Source organism: Stenella coeruleoalba, assembly GCF_951394435.1.
Source record: "Stenella coeruleoalba genome assembly, chromosome: 1".
In the NCBI taxonomy this organism is placed as follows: Eukaryota; Metazoa; Chordata; class Mammalia; order Artiodactyla; family Delphinidae; genus Stenella; species Stenella coeruleoalba.
The window spans coordinates 55,747,048-55,771,660 of record NC_137169.1 but is presented as its reverse complement, the minus strand read 5'-3'; the positions used below and the strand labels follow the sequence as shown (position 1 = coordinate 55,771,660).

At 45.4% G+C, this 24,613-nt stretch overlaps 1 protein-coding gene across 5 annotated transcripts in view; it reads right to left on the bottom strand.

Moving 5' to 3' along the window:
- AK4 (adenylate kinase 4) overlaps positions 1-24,220 on the bottom strand; it is a 76,839-nt gene extending 52,619 nt beyond the window's left edge. For 3 of the 5 annotated variants that reach the window (XM_079920624.1, XM_079920626.1, XM_079920627.1), the window contains exons 1-2: positions 24,188-24,220; positions 23,361-23,632 (exon numbers count right to left, since the gene is read on the bottom strand). In XM_079920624.1, coding sequence (XP_079776750.1) covers positions 23,361-23,505 — 145 coding nt within the window. In that variant the 5' untranslated portion in view covers positions 23,506-23,632; positions 24,188-24,220. Of the gene's footprint in view, positions 1-22,732; positions 22,915-23,360; positions 23,633-24,099; positions 24,158-24,187 lie in introns of those variants that run through there. The other 2 variants (XM_079920625.1, XM_079920628.1) reach the window with 2 other exon arrangements.
- Between the last annotated feature and the right edge of the window lie 393 nt (positions 24,221-24,613).

Here is a 24,613-nt window from a genome sequence, read left to right as displayed (position 1 = left end):
TTTCCACCACCAAGACTCTACCTCTGAGGTGAGGACAGGGACCCCAGAGACTGAGAGTCTCCCTGCCTTCATGGGCAGCTAAGGCGCTGATCATTACGCCCATTCTAGATGTGAGGAGTGGCGTCCGGACCAGAACTCGGGCGTGACAATCTGCCTGGGAATAAGGGCCAATGCTCTGTTTGGCCTCTTTGCTTTTTTTCCTCTCTAGCCAGACTGGATATTTGCATTCACTTAGTCTAATTTTGTACCCTGGGTCCAGAAATATGTTGGCCGTGGGTGTGTTTCTGTAATAGCCAAGATAAAAATATGCATGGACAGAAACCATGACTCTGGATAGGGTAGGGGCTAGCATTACTGAGAAAGAAGGTGATCCAATATCTAAGCACAAGGAATACCCTTAAGCCTTCTCATCCCACTAGCAGGTCAATTATGTGACCGCCCCCCCCCCCACACACACACAGATTCAAAGAATCAAATGGTACAGTAACTTCATTTTAAGACTTTAAATAAATCGTGAAAAGAAAAAGATACTGGAATTTCATTAAGCCAAAAAAAAATCTGGATGTCCTATGTCGGGAATATTTTCTTGGCCTAGAATAGGAACACATGCATTTATAGACACACCATGAACATCTGGAGAAGGACCACACGCTGCCTTATGTAAGCAGCAAAGGAGAAAAAGAAGATTGGGGTGAAGGCAACAGAATCTGGGCAAGGGAACAAATGGGGAAAGGCAAGTAATAGTAATCCACAAGGTTTACCAAAATCAAAGATGAGTTTTAGACCCAGAGCATTTAACCATCTCCTCAAGCTCAAGTTCTGCAAGTCTGCCTTGGCATCCACCACACCGGGTACTTTCAGCTCCAAGGGGTGGGATCATACTTCAAATCTTACAAGCTCTCTAGATTTTCTCAACTCCCCTGTGACCTTATCACAACCCAACTACTAGCCCCATTCAGAGGACAGGGAGGAATTTCACTTTTAAAGCAACAAAAAAGGAACTCCTTCCCATTGCAGAAGATCCCGGGTGTGGAATCTGGCTGTACCAGGCGTCTTGTCGGCTGCCTCTCTGGGCAGGATCTTGGCTGCAGATCTGTACAAGGGAAGCTGCTGTTTCCTCCAGTGCCATCTGCTCACACAGAATGGATTGCTACTGCTGCCCATGGGGGACTTTTTTTCTCTCTCTCTCTGCCTCCCTCCCTTTTCCCTCCCTTTGTCATAGCTTTCCGGCAATATTCTGGTCAAGCACTACTCCAAGAACACCGAAGAGGTACACGTTCCCCAGCCTCCCGTGGATGGTAGGAGAGAGTCCTGCGAACAAAGGGAATGAGAAGGAGGGAAACAGCTGCCGCTCCCACTCTTTTTGCTGGGGCTCCCAGTGGGGTCACGTGGTCCACTGAGAAGGCCGACATGCAATCATCCTTTAACACCAGCAAGGACAACAACAACAACAATAATAATACCAGAGGGCAGTCATATGAAAAACAGTACGGAGGTTCTGCAAACAATCAAAAACAGAACTACCATATGATCCAGCAATTCCACCCTGGGTATTTATCCAAAGAAAATGAAAACACCAACTTGAAGAGACTTATGTAGCCCCATGTTCACTACAGTTCAATAGCCAAGATATGGAAACAACCTAAAGGTCCATAAGTAGATGAATGGATAAAGGAAAGGTGAGAGAGAAATACATACTTACATACATACATACACACACACTCATATACACACAGACACACACACACAGCGGAATATTACTCAGCCATAACAAAGAAGGAAATCTTGCCATTTGCCACATGGATAGACCTTCCGGGCATCATGCTAAGTGAAGTAAGTCAGACAGGGACTTCCCTGGTGGTCCAGTGGTTAAGAATCCATCTTCCAATAAAGGGGATGCAGGTTCGATCCCTGTTCCAGGAACTAAGATCCCACATGCCACGGGGCAACTAAGCCTGTGCGCGCAACTGCTGAACGCCAGAGCCACAACTAGAGAGCCCGCGCACCGCAACTACTGAGCCCATGTGCCACAACGGGAGAAGCCCGTGCTTTGCAACGAAGATCCCACATGCTGCAACTAAGACCCAACACAGCCAAAAATTAAATAAATAAATAAAAGTAGAGAAGGAAGTCAGAGAAAGACAAATACCATATGCTCTCTCTTATATGTGGAACCTAAAAAAAACAACAAAGAAAACCAACCAAGCTCGTGGACACAGAGAACAGACTGGTGGTTGCCAGAGGAAGGGGGTGAGGGATGTGTAAAATGGGTAACGGGGCTCAAAAGGTATAAACTTCCAGTTGTAAAATAAGTCAGTCATGGGGAATGTAATGTACGGCATGGCAGCCACACAGTTGATAATACTGTACTGCATATTGAGAAGCTGTTAAGAGAGTAGATTTTAAAAGTTCTCATCACGAGAGAGATGTGAATTAACAAAATTAATTCTGTTAACTATGTGACATGTTAACGAGACTTACTGTGATCTTTTCATAAGATATACAAATATCATTATGTTGTACACCTGAAACTAATATAATGTTGTATGCCAACTATACCTCCATAAAAATAAATGAATAAAATAAAATCAGGTCAATTTAAAATAGATAGATAAGATAGACAGACAGAGAGATAGACAGACAGACAGATAGATAGAGTGTAATGGGGGAAAATACCAGAGGCAACAGTCATTAAACACTTAAGTGCTGGACCAGTGGTTGTCAAACTGCTGTCAGTATCACAATTCTGGTTTTGAAATTAAAAAGTGTTTTGTACACAAAAAGGGAGAGTATTACAAATTTTTTAAATGTATGTCATTTTATGTATTTGTATGTATATAGTTAATTGCAAGGTTCTAATTCCTACTGTTCAAAAAATGATTAAAGATGACAATTTAGGTGATACAGACAAACTTAAAACACTTCATAAAGGAGACAGTCTCCTTTCAGAGAACTGCAAAATGGGGCAGAAGGCAGGAAGCCCTTTATAGGATAAAGAATAAAGAACAAGGAAGAGACAAGAAAAAGATATCTGATTGGCTGGGGCCACATCGTCGGTCGATCTGGTTTAGGGTGAGAAGACCTAGAGCTGGCTTGGCATTTGGGGACTGGCTGACTGGATGTACCACGTTTACGGTCAAGCAGAACACTGACATGGACACGAAACTTACCTGAGTTTCGGTTTGCTGGTGTGGCACACCAAGCAGAAGCAATTCCATCTTGGGCCTAGAAATTTATTTCAACCTTATTATGGGTCACATTAAAAAAATTAAACACTGGGCCAAGCCCTACTCAAGCCACTTATATGCATTGTCTCATTTGATTTTTACAACAAGGCTAACACGTAGTACCATTTTTTTTTTTTTTTTTCTGGCCACGCCACACAGCATGTGGGATCTTAGTTCCCTCACCAGGGACTGAACCTGTGCCCGCTGCAGTGGAAGAGCAGAGTGCTAACCACTGGACCTCCAGGGAAGTCCCAGAGGTAGTACCATTATTATCCTTGGTTTATAGTTGAAGAAATGGAGATACGAAGTGCTTTAGCTTCCCAGGCGATGCATTCCCAGAGCCTGTATCTTACATGCCAGTAAGTGCTGGATTCCCTGGCCCTGCCTCCAAGCCTCTCTCCACTTCCTCAAGCAACTAGTCTCTTCCTCCCAATTCCTCCCAGAGTGCCATCCTTTGTTCAGCCATCTGCCCTCTCCCCTTCTGAACTGAGAACATCTCAACTGCAGGTCTGGTCTAGATGAGTGACTTAAACTAAGCCTCAGGGAGCAAAGGATGCCTTCAAGAGGTTTTCAAAGTTGAATAAGTAAACAAATAAAAATAGAATTTTTTAAAAAGGAAGGAAAGCAAAATGTAGCAAGAAAAATAAATAAATAAACCCTGACACTTGAGGGTCTGTCCTAGGCAAAGGGAAACTAAGTCTCTTTTTTTAATAAATTTATTTTTTTTTGGCTGTGTTGGGTCTTTGTTGCTGCGCAGGGGCTTTCTCTAGTTGTGGTGAGCGGGGGCTACTCTTCGTTGCAGTGCGCGGGCTTCTCATTGCGGTGGCTTCTCTTGTTGTGGAGCACGGGCTCTAGGCACATGGGCTTCAGTAGTTGTGGCACGCGAGCTCAGTAGTTGCGGCGCACAGGCTTAGTTGCTCCGCAGCAATGTGGGATCTTACCTGGACCAGGGCTTGAACTCGTGTCCCCTGCATTCGCAGGCAGATTCTTAACCACTGCGCCACCAGGGAAGTCTTGGGAAACTGAGTCTTAATAATACTCTTCTCTTTCTTAGAAGTACTTGAGGGGACATAAGAAACTTTTACCTAAAATTTAATAAGATTTATAAAACACACTAAAGTTTTAAAGCCTATGTCTACACTTCATTCAGGGAAAGCAATTTAATGAGTTTTTGGCTCAGCAAAGGTAGGGCTAGGATTTATCTGTGGGGTAGACGCTGAAAACGTAAACTGCTCTGGATAAGAAAGTAACAACAGGTTTTGGATGATTGAAAGCTGGTAGATAGAAAAAGAGCAAAATTTCCAGAAGGGAGAAGAACAGGAAGGTAAACTGAACTTGAAGGTAGGAGAGGGGCAGGCAGGGCTAAAGGGGTGTGTAGGGAATGGCAGACAGGTTTTCAGACAGTGGTGTCTAATATGCCATGTCAGGACTTCCCTGGCGGTCCAGGGGTTAAGACTCCATGCTTCCACTGCAGGGGGGTCCGGGTTCGATCTCTGGTCGACTGGGGAACTAAAATCCCACAAGCTGCGTGGTGTGGCCAAAAATAATAATAATATGCCATGTCAAGATGTTGCTTATGCCAGCCTCTAACCTTCATCACCCCCAAACCTTTAATACAACCACCTTAGATTAGGAGTCCTCTGGAAGAAGAAGATTAATGTCCAACAAGGAGTGAGGAATGCAGAAGACGGCAGCCCTTATGAGACTGAAAAGCAGAAGTGAAGAATTCCAGGGAAGCGTGAAGTCTGAAAAAGGAGTGATTAGAGAGTGGCCAGTACCGTAGATGGTGGAGTGAAATGCTGTGTACTGACCAAGCAGGTGATGGGAACCTGAGTCTTCCTAACTCAACAGATAATGCTGGAGGACCAGCCAAGTGCCACAGACTGTTCCCCAGGGTTGCCCATCACCCACACCATGAGAGCACGTCTATGCCTGAGCACAGTCACTACCAGGCCACACATCGTAATGACTCAACACTAACGACCAAGATGTGTGGTTTGCAAATCTCTTTAAAACTCAGTCCAAGCTGGCCCAGAAGCAGAAGTAATGAGGAAGAAGAGAAGAAAGCACTGGATTTCACTCTCTGACTCTGGAAGTCTTACCTCACTAACTAATCTGAAGATGAGCTGGTAAATTACCCAACAGGAAACATAAACCTCCGCCCATTAAACCAAAGGATTGCTTTCAGGCTAGGACAATGTATGCCCAGTTAGTTGCCTCTATTCCAAAAGGAGTTCCTCAATAACTGAGGATGTTTCCCTTGTAAATGAAAGGGCCACTGGTTTGCTGGCCCCTCGATGAAGCTGAATTCTACACTACACTTGAGCGTGGAATATGCACTCAGGTCTCTACATCTTCTGCTAGATATGCACATACATGCAATTGAATGCTCCACCAGATATACAATTTTAGACTCAACTTAAAACTTTCACACTTTCTCCACCCACCAAATGAAAGAAGGAAAACAAAGCAGACATATATAGCTCAGCAACTGCCACAGCTGTTCTCTAAAAACTGGTACAAAGAAGGTGACATACACTCTTTTGAGACAAGAATTTCTCATCCCTTTTTTTTTTTTTTTAAATGCTAAGCCAGAAGATACCTGGAGTCTCTAAAAGTGATCAAATTCATGCAATAGAGCCACCTCGACACAGCAAAGCACCACTGTCTGGCAGCAGCCAACAAAATGAAGTTATGTTTTAACTCATTCCACTTCTCAAGTATATAACTGGATTCCACTCTTTGGAACATAAAAACAAAATGAGAAAACCTGCAGGTAAATTTAAACCTAATCAAAGCCAATGAAAACTGCTATGGTGATTATTAGTTTATTTAGTTTTACGTATTTTATGCAAAGCATCAACAACACCCACCCAGTTCACGTAACCTTTTAAGAACAACTATTTCTCTTACTTTGTGCGAAAAGCAACATTGGATAAATCTGTATAAGGAAAGAAGGAAAGACTACTGCAATAGGGTGGTGCCCAGCAGATAGCTTGCCTTGCCTATGTAACATCTGGACTGTCAAGAACATGGTTTAAAACATTCTGCAGCTTTTTTTTGCCCTTCACTGGTCACTAACTATGAAAAAGATTTGCAGGACATGTTTATAATCAGGCCTGGGGCTTCCCTTGTGGCGCAGTGGTTAAGAATCCGCCTGCCAGTGCAGGGGACAAGGGTTCCAGCCCTGGTCCAGGAAGATCCCACATGCCGCAGAGCAACTAAGCCCATGTGCCACAACTACTGAGCCTGCACTCTAGAGCCCACGAGCCACAACTACTGAGCCCGTGTGCCACAACTACTGAAGCCCACGCGCCTAGAGCCCGTGCTCCGCAACAAGAGAAGCCACCGCAATGAGAAGCTTGCACACCGCGACAGAGTAGCCCCCGCTCGCCGCAGCTAGAGAAAGCCCCTGCACAGCGACCAAGACCCAATACAGCCAAGAATAAATTAATTTAAAAAAAAAAAGCATCAGGCCTGTATAACTAAAGGCAAACTGGAGCAGAACCAGAATTACAGAAAGACTCTATCACCATAATTCAACTTCTAGAAACACCACTTCCCAACCCCCAGTGGGGTCCTGCCTTCTGTCACTTAGAACATCTCCTACCGACTAACAGTAGTTCCAGCTCCGGCTCAGCCACCATCTGTGTTTGTCTTTCACAATCCCCACCATTGAGGAGAATCAATGTTGCAGTGCTGTTTGGTTTGGCTGGATTCCCCTAGACATAAGCTCAGTGCATGCATTTTTTATTCTCTGGGGTGTGAACTTCAGCAGTGTTTGAAGCATGACATTTGGAAACCTAAAACTGACCTTGATTACGAGATTTGGACTGGCACTCTGAGATAACGTCACAGAAATATCTAGGCTGGGGAAAGTAATCCTTCCACAAGGCTCTTAGAATGCATTTCCTCCACAAAACTAACATCCCTGCAATAACTACATAACAGACTTGCATAACTTGCATAACTGCAAACAGACTTGCATCCCTGCATAACTACAAACAGACATCAACACACAACACATTTGCCTGCAACCAGGGCACTCACCTTGGGCAAAAAATTGGAGAGGGTACAAGAGAAAACAAGCTCTAGTAACCAAGATAGATATTTTAATCCAGTGTTTTCAAATATCAAATTCAGGAAAAAGTCCATGATGAAAAACTATGAAAATTTTGAAGAGGATCCAACCCTGCACACAACTCATTCTCACTCACCTCACCCTAATCTCAGTCCTGTCGGATCTGGTCTTTATTTAAAATGTTGGCATTTGTTCATTTTACTGCATTACACTACGACTCACCTTGTTTATTGATTTTTTTGGCACCCCTTTAAATCTTTTACTCAAGGAAAATGCCTTGCTCATCTCATCCTAGCCTCAGCCCTGCCAACTCATATTAACTTAATACGCACAAGGAAACCCTGTGAGGTAGCTCTACCATTACACAAGAAGTTTAGGGTTAGGTTAGCTACTTTACCCAAGTTCATACAGGTAGGGTGGCCAAGTCAGATTCCAAACCTAGCTATGTAGGTCAGAGCCCAAACTCTTAAAGACTACATCTCAGAGCTTTGCATCGCTAAAATATTTAGCATAAGTGAAACTGAGCAGGACCCTGTGGGGAGCTCCTGGGCACAAAAGCCTTTCCAGGTCCCCATTTCTTATTTGCAGGATAAAGGCTTCAGCCTCCTAAACCTTCCCTGAGTTCCAAAGGGCAGGTTCAAACAGCTACTAATCAGAGAAATAGGGAATGAAGAAACAAAGGAGGCACAATCAAGAAACTACAGTGCAGGGATTAAAGCAGGATCCAGGTTCCTCCTCAAGGGATATGCATAACAGTATCTTTGAGTTCTTCTGCAGGAACTAAGGCCCCACACAGGTGGAAGGTGGAGGAACGTAACTTCAGGCTGAGCTCAAGATTCTTGGAGCACCGCCCTGTTACCTCACCACCAGCCAATCAGAAGGAAGTCACACACCCTGCAGCCCTCACCCCAAATTTTGCCTATAAAAACCTTTCCCCAGGGCTTCCCTGGTGGCACAGTGGTTGAGAGTCCGCCTGCCAATGCAGGGGGCATGGGTTCGTGCCCCGGTCCAGGAGGATCCCACGTGCAGCGGGGTGGCTGGGCCCGTGAGCCATGGCCGCTGAGCCTGCGCGTCCGGAGCCTGTGCTCTGCAACGGGAGAGGCCACAACAGTGAGAGGCCTGCGTACCACAAAAAAAAAAAAAAAAAACCTTTCCCCAAAAACCATCAGGAAGTTCAGGGGTTTTGGGGCACAAGCCACCCGTTCTCCACGCTTGACCCTGCAATAAAACTTTGCCTGCTCCAAACTCCGACTTCTCCGTTCATTTGGCCTCACCGTGCATCAGGCACTCCAACTCTCACTCAGTAACCTAAGTCTCTACAGTCCTGGGTTTCATAAAATAATATGTGGAAAACAATCCAAAGAAACTATAATTAATGACAATCTGGGTAAATTTAGTCATGAGTTGTTCATCGCTGATCCGTGTCCTGCAATCTTTAGACTAAGTGATTAATTCCATCTGGAATTCGTCCTGGAATCTTTCTAATTTGTCCCTAATTTTTTAGCTATTCTAACCTTCAGAAGGAGCCAAGGAAGAGAGAGGATCCCTGGACCCTCACTCAAGGACAGGACTATAGAGTTGAGTAGTCTGGAGTAGCTGGTGTCTGTACTTAGGTCTGAGATGACCCTAGTACATACCCTCAAATACTGTCAGCTTTACAAGGCTACTTGAACTACACTGTGCACTGCAGGACAATGTTCAGAAATACTCCCAAATGACATGTTCATTTAGAGTAGGATACAGAAGTAAATCTATTCTAACTGTAAGCAGATAGGTTAGAAGGTCCCGGAGAAAAAGAACTAGGAATGGCTTTCTTGACATGAGAGAACCCATTTTGGCCTAAGCCATTTTGTGATCTAAGCCTTGGCCACAATGCTTGCCCTTGAACAGGTCTCAGTAATCAATGATCTTAAGGGAACAAAGGAATGTAGGAACAGAGAAAAGGCAGTCAAACAATAGTCCAGTGATAAAGCAGAGTCCTATTTCCTCCTCAAGGGATACAAAACACAATATACATATTTGAGTTTTGCAGCAACTGAAGCCCCCACCCAGGTGGAGGACAGGATGATGATGTTGACCCACTAGGCTTCAATCAACCAAGACTTAGACCTTTGCCCCAATTCTAAGCTGAATTCTCCTCTGCTCAAGCCCCTTCATGAATATGCATGTCCCCTTAGCTTAAAACTTCCCCAGTTTTGCTGTTGGGGATGCTGCTTTCAGAAAGATCCCAAATTACTTGCTGTAAAGTAATAAGAAGTCCTTCCATCTCCCATTCTTCACCTTGGTTGTGTGTTTTGGCTTGACACCCACCAAGACATGAACCTGGCTTTCCGGTAACATAGCTACAATGATCCTGCCACATTTAGCCAGTTGTTCGGAAGGGTGGCCATTGCAGATTAAAAGGGTCGTAGTGAAATCAGGCTGCAAAAGAATCTAGAAATGGTATCATGGGGAGAATGGCTGGGGGAACTAGGGCTGTTTCTCTTGGGGGGAAAAAAAGGCAACTTAAGTCAGGGAAGCGGTGCCTAGCAACTATTTTCAATTATCTGAAGAGCTAGTGGGTTTAATTTATGTGACACCAAAAGACTGAAGCTGGATAAGTGGATGACAGTTTCAAGGAGTTGGCTTTCATATCAGTATAAGGAAAAAAAATCTTCCAACAATTAGACCTGTCCAGCAATGAAAGAGCCTGCAAGTTGGCTGTCAGCTTCTATAGAGGGGATCTAGCGCAGAATGGCCACTTGGACAGAAGGACTTAAAATCCCTTCCAATTCTAAGATGTTAAGAAATGGAACAAATAATTAAACTAATAGTCATTGTTATGCATAGTGTTTAGTTCCTAAGAACCCCAGAAAACTGAAACAAAACTATGAGCTCAATGAAAAGGTTTTGCACTTTCATCTCAATCCAAGCTGTACCCCTGATTTTTTTAAAAAAACTAAGCCCACTGAAGTAATGCAAGTTGAAAATCAGTCTCCCTCTTGGAAAAACTAAATTATGTCCTGGGTTGGTATTTATAGTCACCATTTAAGAAAACTGGGAAACTATACTCATATATACAATCAATATTTTATAGCTCTCCTGCAAACCACATGGGTTATTTTTACCAAGATCTACAGGGGTCATGTAGGAGAAAAACTACAGAAGCAGTTGTGTTAGAATTTAGGAAAACCAAGCAAAGCAAAAGTTGAATCAGATATGTCAGCTACCCTGGATATTAAAAGACCTTGAGAAAAATCTATCCAATCAGACAAATAGGTAAAGTTAGAAAACTGTCCTTTTTAATGATGACACAACTTTTAAAAAGCTATTTTACGTTAAGGGAGTCTTCCAAAAGAGGCACACACCTAACTTTAATGTAAGTATTTTTGTTTGGACAAGAATGGAAACAAGACAAATTCAAAGGAAAACAGAAGGACAACACAATTACTAGAGGTCGAGCCCGAGGTATGCATGACTCCAAAGCCCAACTATATTTCCTCTATGCCATGGAGCCAACCTCCGTGCCAACTACTTGCTATGCCAAACCTACATGGGTACTTCCAAATGAACTTCCCTGAGAAACATCCCATCTAACAGGATGCTATTAGAATACCTTGATTAAACAAATACTTAACTGAAGTTTAAAGTCTACCTATTTGTCTGTGGATACTGTAACAACCTCTTACCTGTCTTTGGAAGTTTCACTCTAGAACCATCCAGTCCAGTTTCCAAACAGCCTGAGTGATCTATTAAAAAATGTGAATCATGTAAAGCAACTATACTCCAATAAAAACTAATTTTAAAAAAATGTGAACCAGATTGTCAATTCCATATTTAAAAACAGTGGCTTCACCTTAGATGAGGCAATGGTATCTTAGCCACAACACCAAAATCACAAGAGCAAAAGAAGAAAAGAACACAGGTAAACCGGACTTCATCAAAATTCAAAACTTTTATGCTTCCAAGGACACCATTAAGAAAGTAGGACTTCCCTGGTGGCACAGTGGTTAAGAATCGCCTGCCAATGCAGGGGACACAGGTTCGAGCCCTAGTCCCGGAAGATCCCACATGCCACAAAGCTACTAAGCCCATGCACCACAACTACTGAAGCCCACGTGCCTAGAGCCCATGCTCCGCAACAAGGGAAGCCACCACAATGAGAAGCCCGCATACCGCTATGAAGAGTAGCCCCTGCTCGCCGCAACTAAGAAAGCCTGCACACAGCAACGAAGACCCAATGCAGCCAAAAAATAAATATATAAATAAATAAATTTATTTTTAAAAAAAAGAAAGTAAAAAGACAATTCACAGGGAATTCCCTGGCGGTCCAGTGATTAAGATATTTCTCCAACGAAGACAAGACATACAAATGGTCAGAAGCACAAGAAAAGATGTTCAACGTCGTTAGTCCTTAAGGAAATGCAAATCAAAACCACAATGAGACACCACTTCACACCCACAAGGGAGGCTAAAAGAAAAAAGAAAAAGACAATCACAAGCACTGATGAGGATGTGAAAACACTGGAAAACTCAATTCATAGGTGGTGGGAATATGAAATGATGCAGCTGCTTTAGAAAATAATTTGGCAGTTGCTCTAAATGTTAAACATAGTGTTACCACATGACTTAGCAATTCCACTGCTAGGTATACACCCAAGGGAGATGAAAACATATGTCCACACAAAAACGTGTATACTAAGGTTCACAGCAGGAAACAACCCAAGTGTCCATCAGCAAATGAGAGAATAAACAAAATGTGGTACAGCCATCCAACAGAGTATTATCATGCAATAAAAAGGAATGAAGTACTGATACATATCATATTACCACATAGTTGAATCTTGAAAACATGCAAAGTTAAAGAAGCCAGCTCCAAAAAAATCACATATTGTATGAGTCCATTTATACGAAACATCAAAAAAGGCACATGCATACAAACAGAAAGTGGATTAGTGATTATCAGGGCCTGGAGGGAGGGGGGAATGGGGAATGACTGCTAATGGGTACAGGGCTTCTTTCCGGGGTAATGAAAATGTTCTGAAATTAGATAGTGGTGATGGTTGCACAGCTCTATAAAATATACTAAAAGGCGCTGCTTTGTGCACTCTAAAAGGAGAAACTTTACTATAAGCAAGTTATATCTCAGTAAAGCTGTTATATATAAAAAGTGAACAAAGCTAACAAAAAACAACAACAACAAACCCCATCACTTCTCATCCAGTTATAATGAAGCCCAAACTCCTGGCCAGCCTGCAAGGCCCTAGGCCTACCTTTCCAGCCTCCTTTTCTGCCATCTCCTCCACACTCAACAGTGCTCCTGAGACACCTGCCTCCTCTCCTCTCCACTCAAGGAAAGCTCACTCCTATATTACAGTCTTGTCACATGGTCTTCCCTCTGCCCAAGTCTACATATACCTGGCTTCCACACGCATGTTCAGAGCTCAGCTTATACATCATCTCCTCAGACAGCCCTCCTCCAACTTCACACTCCCAAGTGGTCTTCCCAGTCACTGTCACTGTACTATTACATTTTCTTCATAGTACTTATAAGGCATAAGGTGTACCATTTATCTTGATTATTTTTCCTTTGTTGGTCCCTCCTGCCCTAATAGGCTATCAAAACATCTGTTGAGCTGCACTGACGCTATTGAACGTACTATTCAGATGGTGAAAGATTGTAACTGAAGTTATGAAATAGATCATCTCACAGGGAGGTATTAATAAATGCCATGTTAGAGGTACAGATGGGGATGAGAGAAATTCCAGATTAGAAACTGACATGTAGCTGCAACAGCTGTGGAAAAGCTTCATGGAAGTGATGGGACTGAAAACAGACTGAGAAATTAATGGAAGTGTGAAAGGCATTATGGGAGAAAGGTACCTCTGCATAACACCCTCCCCGACCGTGTCCGTGACCAACACTTCACCCACATACACCCCACCGTGACTCATAGGACTATAACGTGGAACCGAGAACTTGAATCTTAAACCATAAATGCTTCAAGGGCACTTGTGCATGCCTCCCCCCACCTAACGCAGGCATAGAAACATCTGTCAAACAACTAATAAAAAAACAAGTGCAGGTACTATTCCAGAAATCTTACCATTTTGATGAGAAGCAATTTCTGCCTCCTCACAATTACACATGGTTTCTATTTCAGACCTTTTCTGGCCCTTTATTTAGGAGAAAGGAGGAAGTGGGTCCTTTTTTAGCTTTTTTTTTTTAATGTTTTAAGGACAGAATGATAAGAACAAACCACATATCTCTAGGTCACCCTTAAAGCCGAATCTCAGTGGACTTGTGGAGAACTAAGCTGCAAAGGTTCCCTGCCATTCCTGTCCCAGTGTGGCATTTCTAAGACATGAAGTGGAGTTTCAGTAGTTACTGGAGTACCTGCATAGCAGCACGACATAATGGGAAGTTTAATCCCAGCCATGTGGTCCCAAGTTTGAATGCTAGCTTCTCTATTTAACTAACTGTTTAACCTAAGGTAAGTAACTCAACCTCTCTGAGGTCATTTCTTTATTTGTAAAATGATGTATTCCAACTGCCCTGTAGATGTGTGTGTAAACTAGAGAATGTGCGTACATTAGCCCCTGCAGGGCCTAGCGCATGCTTGACCCACTGCAAACGTTAGTTACAACGATCAAGTCACAAGAATTACAGTCACAAGAATTACAAAGTGCCAGGGTCACAGGTTGCTGTGATACAAAAAAGTGCTTTAGTACAGAAAATAGTTGATTTCTAGCTTCTTGGGAATTTGATGAGCAGGACTGACTTTGCATTATTTCAATACCATCAGTCTTTCTGGCTAAGGAAGGGATGCTTGCTGCTGGACCTGTCGTTTAACCAGTACAAGAACTCTTGGAACTTGGAGTGAGACTGTTAAAATATAACATCAGCCATCTAACTGGACTGCAGGAAGCTCTACAAATGAGACCTTTTGTACTATGTCTTAAAGGCCAACCTGAACTAAATACCAAGTGGTGGAGGGAAAAAGGCAGAGTAATCCAAAGCCTCTACTACCTGCTTTAAAAATATATGAATAAAAATGTGTATCTATCTAGTTTGATAAAAGACAATATGTAGTTGATATTATCTGATCCATTGTGAAAGCATACTGTCTAAAACTTTACAAGAAAAACAATTTCTGAGTCTTAAATCTTCTCACAACATGGACCACACAGAGTGCTACTGAGCAGACTAGCATAATACCATGTAACAATTTACTTGGCAATTTACTTGTTACATACCATTCAACAATTTAAGAGGCAACTCTATATGCCCTTCCCAATGGGTGGATTTATAGCTAATAGTCTAGTACCCAGTTTACTAGTTTCATGATCAGTTGCCATCACGTGAGTTCCAGGAAGCCTGAGGCAGAAGATTAAAGGTTTCCTGGTACCATATGTGTATGTATCTTTTTTTTTTTTTTTTTGCGGTACGTGGGCCTCTCACCGTTGTGGCCTTTCCCATTGCGGAGCACAGGCTCCGGACGCGCAGGCTCAGCGGCCATGGCTCACAGGCGCAGCCGCTCCGCGGCATGTGGGATCTTCCCGGACCGGGGCACGAACCCGTGTGCCCTGCATCGGCAGGTGGACTCTCAACCACTGCGCCACCAGGGAAGCTCTGTGTATGTATCTTAAAGGTAAGCACAAGTAATGGAAACTGGAAAAGGTGATCTGGAGCAGGTATAATAATAACCCTTTCCTTTGATGGTACGTACAGCTAAGAGATGAATGAGGTCTGAAACGATATTATACAAGGTGTGATCAAGCCACAAAAGCACACAAAAGATCCCTGTGAACCACAAACAAGCTCTAGAGGGGGAGTTCCGATTCTGTGTGGCAACAACCACCTTTCCTCACCTTGCAGATGGGCTCATTTGTCAAAACTCAGCTCAGGAGTCTCCTCCAGCTCTAAAAAGCCTTCCCAAACCCTACCCCCTCCTAAATGCCAGGTAGGCTGCCTCTTCCCTATGTCCCCAGGACCTACAAACGCTCATCTTGCTCCCTTTCACGACTTCATACTTGTTTGCCTGACTGCCTCTCCCAATAAACTTAGCAGCTCCTTCAGGGAACAGACCTTGTCTCACCTCTTTCTGTCCCATAAGCCAACACTGCTTGGCACTCGCACATTTGTTGGAAGACATATTTACAGGACATTCAGCCCAGCATGCTTTGTATACTGAAAGACTATAAATAACCTACCCTCCCATCCACAGGGGACCGGTTAAACCAGCCATTCTCAAAGTATGGTCCAAGGATCCCTGAGGGTCCATGAGACCCTTCCAGGAGTCTGTGAGTTCCCCCTTTAACGACATATCTGGGTGAAGACACATAGTCTTCCAATACTTTAACCAAAACAAAATAGCACACCGCCTGAGTGAAGAACCAGATGTGAGAATCCAGCATTCTTCTATTAAGCCAAACTTAAGAGATTTGCAAATACTCATAACAAAACTACTCTTTCTCATTGCGTATGTTCTGGAAAATAGTTATGTTTTTATAGACATATGTTAACATGTAATGGGTTTATTATTGTTAGCTTTAATGAATTAGTAAATATTTTTAAATTTTCTCAGTTTTAATTTCTAATACAGTTAGTATCTACGGGGAGAACCTGTATAAAAAAAGGCTCTTTAGGGACTTCCCTGGTGGCGCAGTGGTTGAGAATCTGCCTGCTAATGCAGGGGACACGGGTTCGAGCCCTGGTCTGGGAGGATCCCACACGCCGCGGAGCAACTAGGCCCGTGAGCCACAACTACTGAGCCTGCGCGTCTGGAGCCTGTGCTCCACAACAAGAGAGGCCACGACAGTGAGAGGCCCGCGCACCGTGATAAAGAGTGGCCCCCACTTGCCACAACTGGAGAAAGCCCTCGGACAGAAACGAAGACCCAACACAGCAAAAATAAATAAATTAATAAACTCCTACCCCCAACAACAACAAAAAATGGCTCTTTGGGGTTCTCAGTGATTTTTATATGTTAAAAGGTCCGGAGACCAAAACACCTGAGAATGGTTGGTTAAAGAAACAATGGTACAGTTGTACAATAAGACTATGCATCCAGCCTTTTTTTTTAAAGAATGTGGTAGGTTGATAAGTGCTAGTAGAAACCAATGTCGAAGCTATACTTCAAAGTTTTAAAAAAAAGAAGGCAAAACAAAGTATATATGTGTACATGTTTTTTAAAAGAGGCACCACTATACATACATGAGATATATGTATACACAAATTCTTTGGATGAACATCCAAGAAAAGTAAAAAGGTAGGTATCCCTGAGGACAGTAACTGGGGAACCAGAGGGCAGGATGGGAGAGAGATCTTCCACTCCACTCCTAGTGTATTTGAAAATTTTACCATCTGCATGTATTACCTTTTCAAAAAATCAAGAGTGGAATAAAAATTATATTGAAATAGTACAAAGCATTAAACTCACATTAAAGAACAGACTTCAATGACATTGTAAAATATTAAATGATACATTGTGAAATAAACAAGCAATTTTTAAAATAGTAATACATAATATATTCTTGAAAAACAGTCTGGAAGATATACTGCATATAAAAAGTATTAACAGTATTTTTTCCTCCCAGTTAGTGTGATTACAAGTTTATTGCTTCCTTATCTTTCTTGGATTTCTAAACCTTTGATAACTTAATACAAACTATTTCTAGAATCAGAAAAACAAGGAAAGAGTTTAAATACATAGGTACCGAGAATTCCCCGGTGGTACGGTGGTTAGGGCTCCACGCTTTCACTGCTGAGAGCCCGGGGTTCAATCCCTGGTTGGGGAACTAAGATGCCACAAGCCATGAGGCATGGCTGGAAAAAAAAAAAACCCATAGGTACAAATGTATGTGTATCTATGTCTGTACTTAAATAAAATATTTAGTAAGCCAAAAATTACATGAATATAGTAGTAGCACCTATTAGATACCTTTACACCAAAACCTTGTCTGGATGTTTGTAAGCTAAGTTTAAAACTCTTGTGGGACTTCCCTGGCAGTCCAGTGGTTAAGATTTCACCTTCCAATGCAGGGGGTGCAGGTTTGATCCCTGGTCAGGGAGCTAAGTTCCCACATGCCTGGGACCAAAAAACCAAAACATAAAACAGAAGCAATATTGTACCAAACCTCTCATTACCCTATGGTTTAAAAACGATTCTGGGGACTTCCCTGGTGGCACAGTGGTTAAGACTCTGCACTCCCAATGCAGGAGCCTGGGTTCGATCCCTGGTCAGGGAACTAGATCCCACATGCATGCCACAACTAAAAATTTGCATGCCACAACTAAGGGGCTGGCGAGCTACAAAGAAGGGGCTGGCGAGCTGCAACTAAGGAGCCTGCGAGCCGCAATTGCCACACCTAGGACCCAGTGAAACTAAACAAATAAAATATATTTTTTAAAAAACTATTCTGATCCAGTCATTTTATTCCCAGTAACCTATCCCAAGGAGAGGATATCTGCTCAATGGTTTACATACAATGATGTTCATAAGAGCATTACTAAACAGCAAATAACCCAAGTGTTCCATACCACACTGGTTAGGCAGACTCTAGTTCAACCCTAAGGTACATCTGACACAGAGGCTCAGGCCAAAATCCTAGGACTCACTGTGCACTGTTTTGCCTCCATCACCCCTCAGAGCCAACTCATGCCTTCCAGTCAGCCCTGCCTTCATACACACCCTAAAGCCCTTCATTTCTCACTGCCACCGCCCAGTCCAAGCCACGGTCCACTCTCTTCATCCACCTGGTACCACCCTTGTCACCTCACACAGAACCCCAAGTCAACTTTTAGAAGGTCAATCCACTCGTGCTGCTGTCCTATAAAACCCTTCAATAGCTTTCCAGTGCCTTTAAAGTCCAATCTTTCCCAGGACCCTCAAGGCTCCACATGACTTCCTTCCACACCCCCCTTGCTCACCAGGCACCAATCATATTCCCTGTCTCTCTGTTCCTCAAACAAGCTGTGCTAGTCTCACCTTAGGGCCTTCAAACTTGCTGTCCCTTCTCCCTGGAACACTCCACTCCTGGATCATTATATGTTCATCCCTGCGGTTACTCACCTCCCAGAGAGGCACTCCCTAATCACACAACTTAGGATAATCACCTTAGCCTCATCACTAACTCATCACCCTTTCATTTCCTTCATAACAGGCACCTTTATCAAATACTATGCTGCTTATTCCATATGTGCTATCTCCTGTCTCCTCAATGTCCGCATCCCCTCACCTTGCTGTGGACTCTCACCTCTAAGAACAAAGGGAGGGACTTCCCTGGTGGCGCAGGGGTTGAGACTCCACCTGCCGATGCAGGGAACACAGGTTCGAGCCCTGGTCTGGGAAGATCCCACATGTCACAGAGCAACTAAGCCCGTGAGCCACAACTTCTGAGCCTACGAGCCACAACTACTGAAGCCCGCATGCCTAGAGCCCGTGATCTGCAATAAGAGAAGCCACGACAATGAGAAGCCCGCACACTGCAATGAAGAGTAGCCCCTGCTCGCTGCAACTAGAAGAAAGCCTGCATGCAGCAACGAAGACCCGACACAGACAAAAAAAGAAGAAAAAAAAGAACAAAGGGATATCTGAGTACTCAAAAGATACTCAAAAAAATATCTGCTGAACGGACTATAATACAGAAATTTTAAATGTTTTTGAAGAAGCGTTAAGAACACAGGAAAATGCTTACAATACATATCTAAGTGGGAGGGGGAACCGTTATCAACTAATAGGACACCGAGTTTGTTGGGGGTAGTGGGGCAAATACACAGAAAAGAAAAAAAGTAAAATAACTTCTGTGGAATTTCCAAGTGTTGGGGTGGAATTGTGGGTAATTTTCACTTGCCTTTTCAGTTTCTTCCACAGCTTCACATTTTCCAAATTTTCTACAAGGCGTGACTTTGATCAGAAAAAGCTACTTTAAAAAATGACCACACCGGAAGGATGCTCAGATTCAGCTGTGAATGTGACAAAGTCAGTCTTACTGTCATGGGCCACCTTATTCAAGTCAAATAGTTCTCCCGAAGTATACGTGAAAACCCTCAGACAAAGAAACCAGAAAAAGTAGGGGGATGTAGAAGTGGACCTGTAGACTGGACAGAGGCCTCCAAGCTGGTCAGACCCTTGACCTGGGCTACATTCCGAGTCTCACCAAGCTAGGGGAGAAAAAAAAAGGAATATACCATACTCCAGATATTGCAGAATAAGCCAAGACTTTGTATGATCTACAAAAAGATGAACTATTTAAAGTTGTTTTAGATACATTGTTGAACATCAGTCTCTTTAATACTTCTCCAATTCTCAGAAGTTTTCATTCTTACATAAGAAAAGACACACATTTATACTTAATGAGTGTAAAAAAACAAAAAACAAAAAACCCCTAAGCCCTCTGAACTAGGTCATCTTTTCAGAGGAGAGGCTCAGCCCATTGACTAATTTGAAATGCCAGTCCCATCTGCAAACCTCAGCAAGAGCTGCAGTTAATATTAAGAGCAGAAACAGGTTTGTTCTTGAACATCTTTTCTCAAGTCCAGGATGCTTCCAAATGGAAACTTTCCAATTTTCCTGCACTTGAGATAGTAGATCCAGTATAATCCTTAAAACAGGATTCTCACACCCTTCAGAAGGAAGTTTCAGTCACCCATCACTCAACAAAAGAAGGCACCACTAAATATAAATTTTAATGGAACTCACTACTGAGTGCCAGCTCAGTGTGTTCCTGTGTGTGCGCATGCACTCGCGCGCCCACACAGGCTCATGCATATGCTTGCAAACAACACACGCACACACACATAGAGAAAAGCTAATATTCTTTTTTTTTTAATAAATGTATTTATTTTTGGCTGCTTTGGGTCTTCGTTGCTGTGCGGGCTTTCTCTAGTTGCAGTGAGCGGGGGCTACTCTTCGTTGCGGTGCGCGGGCTTCTCACTGCAGTGGCTTCTCTTGTTGAGGAGCACCAGCTCTAGGCACACAGGCTTCAGTAGCTGTGGCAGGCGCGCTCAGTAGTTGTGATGCACGGGTTTAGCTGCTCCGCGGCATGAGGGATCTTCCTGGACCAGGGCTCAAACCCATGTCCCCTGCATTGGCAGGCGGATTCTTAACCACTGCGCCACCAGGGAAGCCCCAAGGAAAGCTAATATTCTTTATGACAGACTGTAGGACCCTGCTTCTGGCAGCCTAAGAGAGCTCTCCCATCTATTTACTCACTCACTTGCTAAAGAAAATGTAAGCCAAAGACTTGGGGGTGGGTCTTCAAATAAGGTATTTGATAAGTCTCAGCCTGCACTACTCCAGGCAGACTAGGCAAAGCCAACGGGTGACATCTATCATGAGGCTAATCTCAGATCCACAGTAAATACAAACTTTTACCATAAATCATAGAGCTAATTAAGCAAAATGGACTTGATCGCTAGAGGCTGTTTGATTCTTTCTGGGAAAAATGTAGATAGAATCCGTGACCCATGCCTTCATCAGACTTGTTGAACTCCTTTTATGCATTAGGCAATTTGTCAGATCCCTGTCCTTTAAGTCTCTCAGTGGAAACTGGAACATGGTAAAGGTAGAAAAAATATCACTCTAGTCCCCAGCCCCTAGAACACTGATATATATAGCAGGTACTCAGTAAGTCTCTACTGGATAAATCAGAAGGCATTTGCTGCACTGCATCATAACTGTGTGTGACTGCAGCAACAGAATCCACAGGCTAGGTGCAGAGGAAAGAGACGAATTCTGCCAGGGCAGGTGAGGGAAGACTGCCCAAAAGCAAAGAGTAGCCAGCCCTTCCCTGGAGAAGCCACCAGGGAGTGGCTGCAGGAAAACCTCGTGGACAGGAGTATGCCCCAATCCAGGCTGCAGCAGATGGCCTGAGCTACTTTCCAACTTAAATTCCTACCAAGGTTTTATTTCCTGGGGTTTTGCTGTGCTTCATCATCTCCTTCAAACCTTCAGCTATAAAGGGGTACCTACAGAGGGATCCTTGTGCTTCTCTACCAGGAAATTAGGGAAAAGCAAACAGCAGCTAACAGAAAAAATAAATGCTGTGGAATGTTTTCTTATTTACCAGGCAATGAGCCGGTAAGACTCTTAGACCTTCTGAGAGAGAAAAAATAATCTGAGAACACCCTCCAAGTCCACTAGAAACAGGCCACTTTCAAAACGAATCACTGTCCTTTATTCCTCCTCTTCTTCTTTCCCGGATAAAGCTTTTTAATTGTTCATGCATAAACTACTTGATCCCAACAGAAAAAGATAATTTAAACATTGCAGAGTCACTTCTTACTCCAGGGAGAAACACTGGGAGGGAAGTGAAAGCATTTGAAAGAGAATGGAAACTAAAATTCAGAACAAAGGAAAGTTAAAATGAACAAAATAAAGGAAAACAGCAAGTGGAAAGTTTTCAAAACCCCTAAAAAAGTGCAGAAATCAACTACTTCCCATCATATTCTTTTTAAAAATGGAAAGAGCCACTAATCCAGAACCAGGATGGATGGTGTGAAGCCCTTCATGCCAGAAGAAACAAGTTACCAAGTCAGTTGCTATAGAGAATGCAGAAAAATGGGCTCCCACCCAGCAGTTTCCTCCCCTCATTATGCCTACCACGAGAAGCCCCACCTGACCACAAAACCCTTGGGTAGAGAGCCAGCCTTCCCTCTCACAGAGTTCTCACCCCTGCCCAAACTGCATTCCAAACACGGAAGGAATAAAATGCATTTGAATGTGGTATTAAAATTAAAATAGACCCAATCGTGGTAACAATACCCACAAGAGAAAATTCCAGGTGCAATCTGGTACACAGAACTCGGACTTGTGTATGTTGAGGGTGGGTGACAGGATTCTTGAAGATCAAAATAAAAGCTTGCTTTTTTACAACCTGCTTAAGAGATAATGAATAAAACTCCGCCTTTGAGATACATCCTAATTCCCCGCTTTCAGGCTTTCTGTTTTCCAGCACCGTCCTCCACCTACCTCACCAAACTAATCTGTGCTTCTGTAATGAAGATCCCTGGATAATTAGCCCATAATAGGCCATAACCACCTAGGACACTGATGAGAACAGAAGCCACAGTGAAGCACCCCGTCTGCAATAACAAGTTTTCATAAAGGAGTTGCTAATCGTGAGCACCTGCATCCCAGAAGGGCCATGTATATATACCTCGCAGGAGCACCACAGCTCCCTCTCGCCTTTGAACGCCAATTCATTATGAACTGGTGTGAACGTGGGGTGGGAGGAGAGGGGAGAAGGGCCGTACTGAAAGGCTAAGAGAGCAGGAGATCTATAGCCCCCAATTCACCACGCAAGCCAAAGGAGGCATTCTCAAGAAGCCATTTCCAGGGAAGCTGGATTCAAAATGTAATTTATCAGAACGAGTCTCCTTGTCTCCTAACGGCCAGGCCCCGGCTTGAAGAGGAGGGGGGAGTGAGTGGTGAGAGTTTACCTTAGAAGGCGGCAGGGAACAGACAGGCCTTTCAAAGCCACCCAGGGCTCTGCCCAGAGGTCCCAGGCGGAGCGGAGGGTCTGGAGCAGCGCGCGGCTGCGAGCCCCGCGGCGCCACAGGTTCCCCAGCGCGCGGCCCCGCCCGACTCCCACAGGTGGGCGGCGCTCGGCCCGGGGGGCTCGGGCGAGAGGAGGGGACGCTTTGGGTCACCAGGGACGCAGTAGACGGGGTAGGAGGCGGCCGAGGGACGGGGATGGCTTGGCCTTAAGGAAGCTGGGCGAGAGGGAAGCTCGGGGCTTTCAGATGCCTGGATCTCGCTCCTCAGCTGGGTGGTAACCGGCTTCTCGCCACGGCAAAAGCAGCCCGCGCGGAGAGAGGGGCCGCGTGCACCTCCCACCCTCCTCCCAACTAGCCTCGGCCTCCTCCCTGGCGCGGTTAAGCCGCACGGCAGCGGGCCACCGGCTGCATGCGCCCCGGCACGTAGGAGCCTGCACTACCACACGCGGGCGGGGGAAGGGCGCCCGGGGACCGAAGAGACCCGGCCCCTCGCCGGCCCTTTGCCTTTGCCTCCCAGCCTCACCCGATCCCGCGTCGGCTCACCCCGCCCCTCGCCTCCGCACGTCCTCACCCGTGTTGGCCTTGATGTTCTCCCGCAAGAAGTGGCCGCTGGAGAGATGCTGGAGGCCAAAGTTCTCGGCGATCCTCTGACACACGGTGCCCTTGCCCGAGCCGGGCGGCCCAAGGATGACCGCGCGCAGGAGTTTGGAAGCCATTGCCTTGGCGAGGAGGGGGAAGCCGAACTGGCAACCCGGACAGCGGCCTCGAAGAAGCCCTGGGAACTTTGCTTCTTCTGCCTCAGCCTCTGACACCCTGAGCTCGCGCGGGGACTTGCCGCCGCCCCTGCAGGGGAAGGAGAGACTTTTGAGACAACCCCTCGCCTCCGCCCCGCGCCGGGGCGGCTAGAAGGCGGAGTAAGCGCCACGCTACACCTCCCCGCCCTCCTCGCCCCACGCTGCGATTCTAGCGAACGCCCGAGCGCCCGCCCCTGGCGGGGGCAGCCGTCGGGGGCTCGGAGGTCCACCCGGACCGCCCCACCTCGATCCCTTCCTAAACCTCGCGCCCCACGCCCCGTCCGAGGAGGGAGTAGGGCATCCCCACGCCAGCCTCCCCCGAGTGGGGGGGCCGGGCTAGGCGGTGACTCTAGGCGCGCCTCCAGTCGCCCACGCCCCGGGAGAACTGGGGGCTGAGCCGCAACCCGGGTCCCCGCACGTGGGCAGCGTTTGGTCCGCGCCTCGGCCCCTCCCGGCGGCTGTCACCTCCCGGGGAGTCGCAGCGGCTGCCGCCCGCGCGGACGGCCCAGCGCCCACCTCCGCCGAGGGCTGACGGATGCGCTCTCCGCTGTAAGGAGCCGGAGTTCGGCGCCTCTCCACCCGGAGCAGTCAAATAAACACACACCTCCGCCGGGACGCGGCGCTCCGCAAGGCTTCCAGCCCGGATCCCGCTGGGCGGTGCCGCCTCCGCCCGCCCCCATTCGGAGCCCCGGCCGGCCGCGCGGGACTCGCGCCTTACGTAAGCGGGGAGAACGGCTCCGCGCTAGCCGCCTGTCAGTCCGCCCGCGCCTCTCCCCGCCTCGTAGCTCCGCTCCCACCCGCCTCCCCGGCCCACTTGCTCCCCAAGACCCCGTGGGGCCCGCGGGGGCGAAGGGAGGTGGAGAAGAGGCAAGGAACAAAAACCCCCTTTTGCGGTCGCCTGGGGACCCGGTCTCCTGTGGAGAGGAAGGAAAAACACAACATGTTGAGCGCCTACTGTGCGTCAAGTTCGAGGCTAGTTGATTTCCTTCAGCAACAACCGTTCCAAGTAGGGTATGCACAAGGGAGGAGA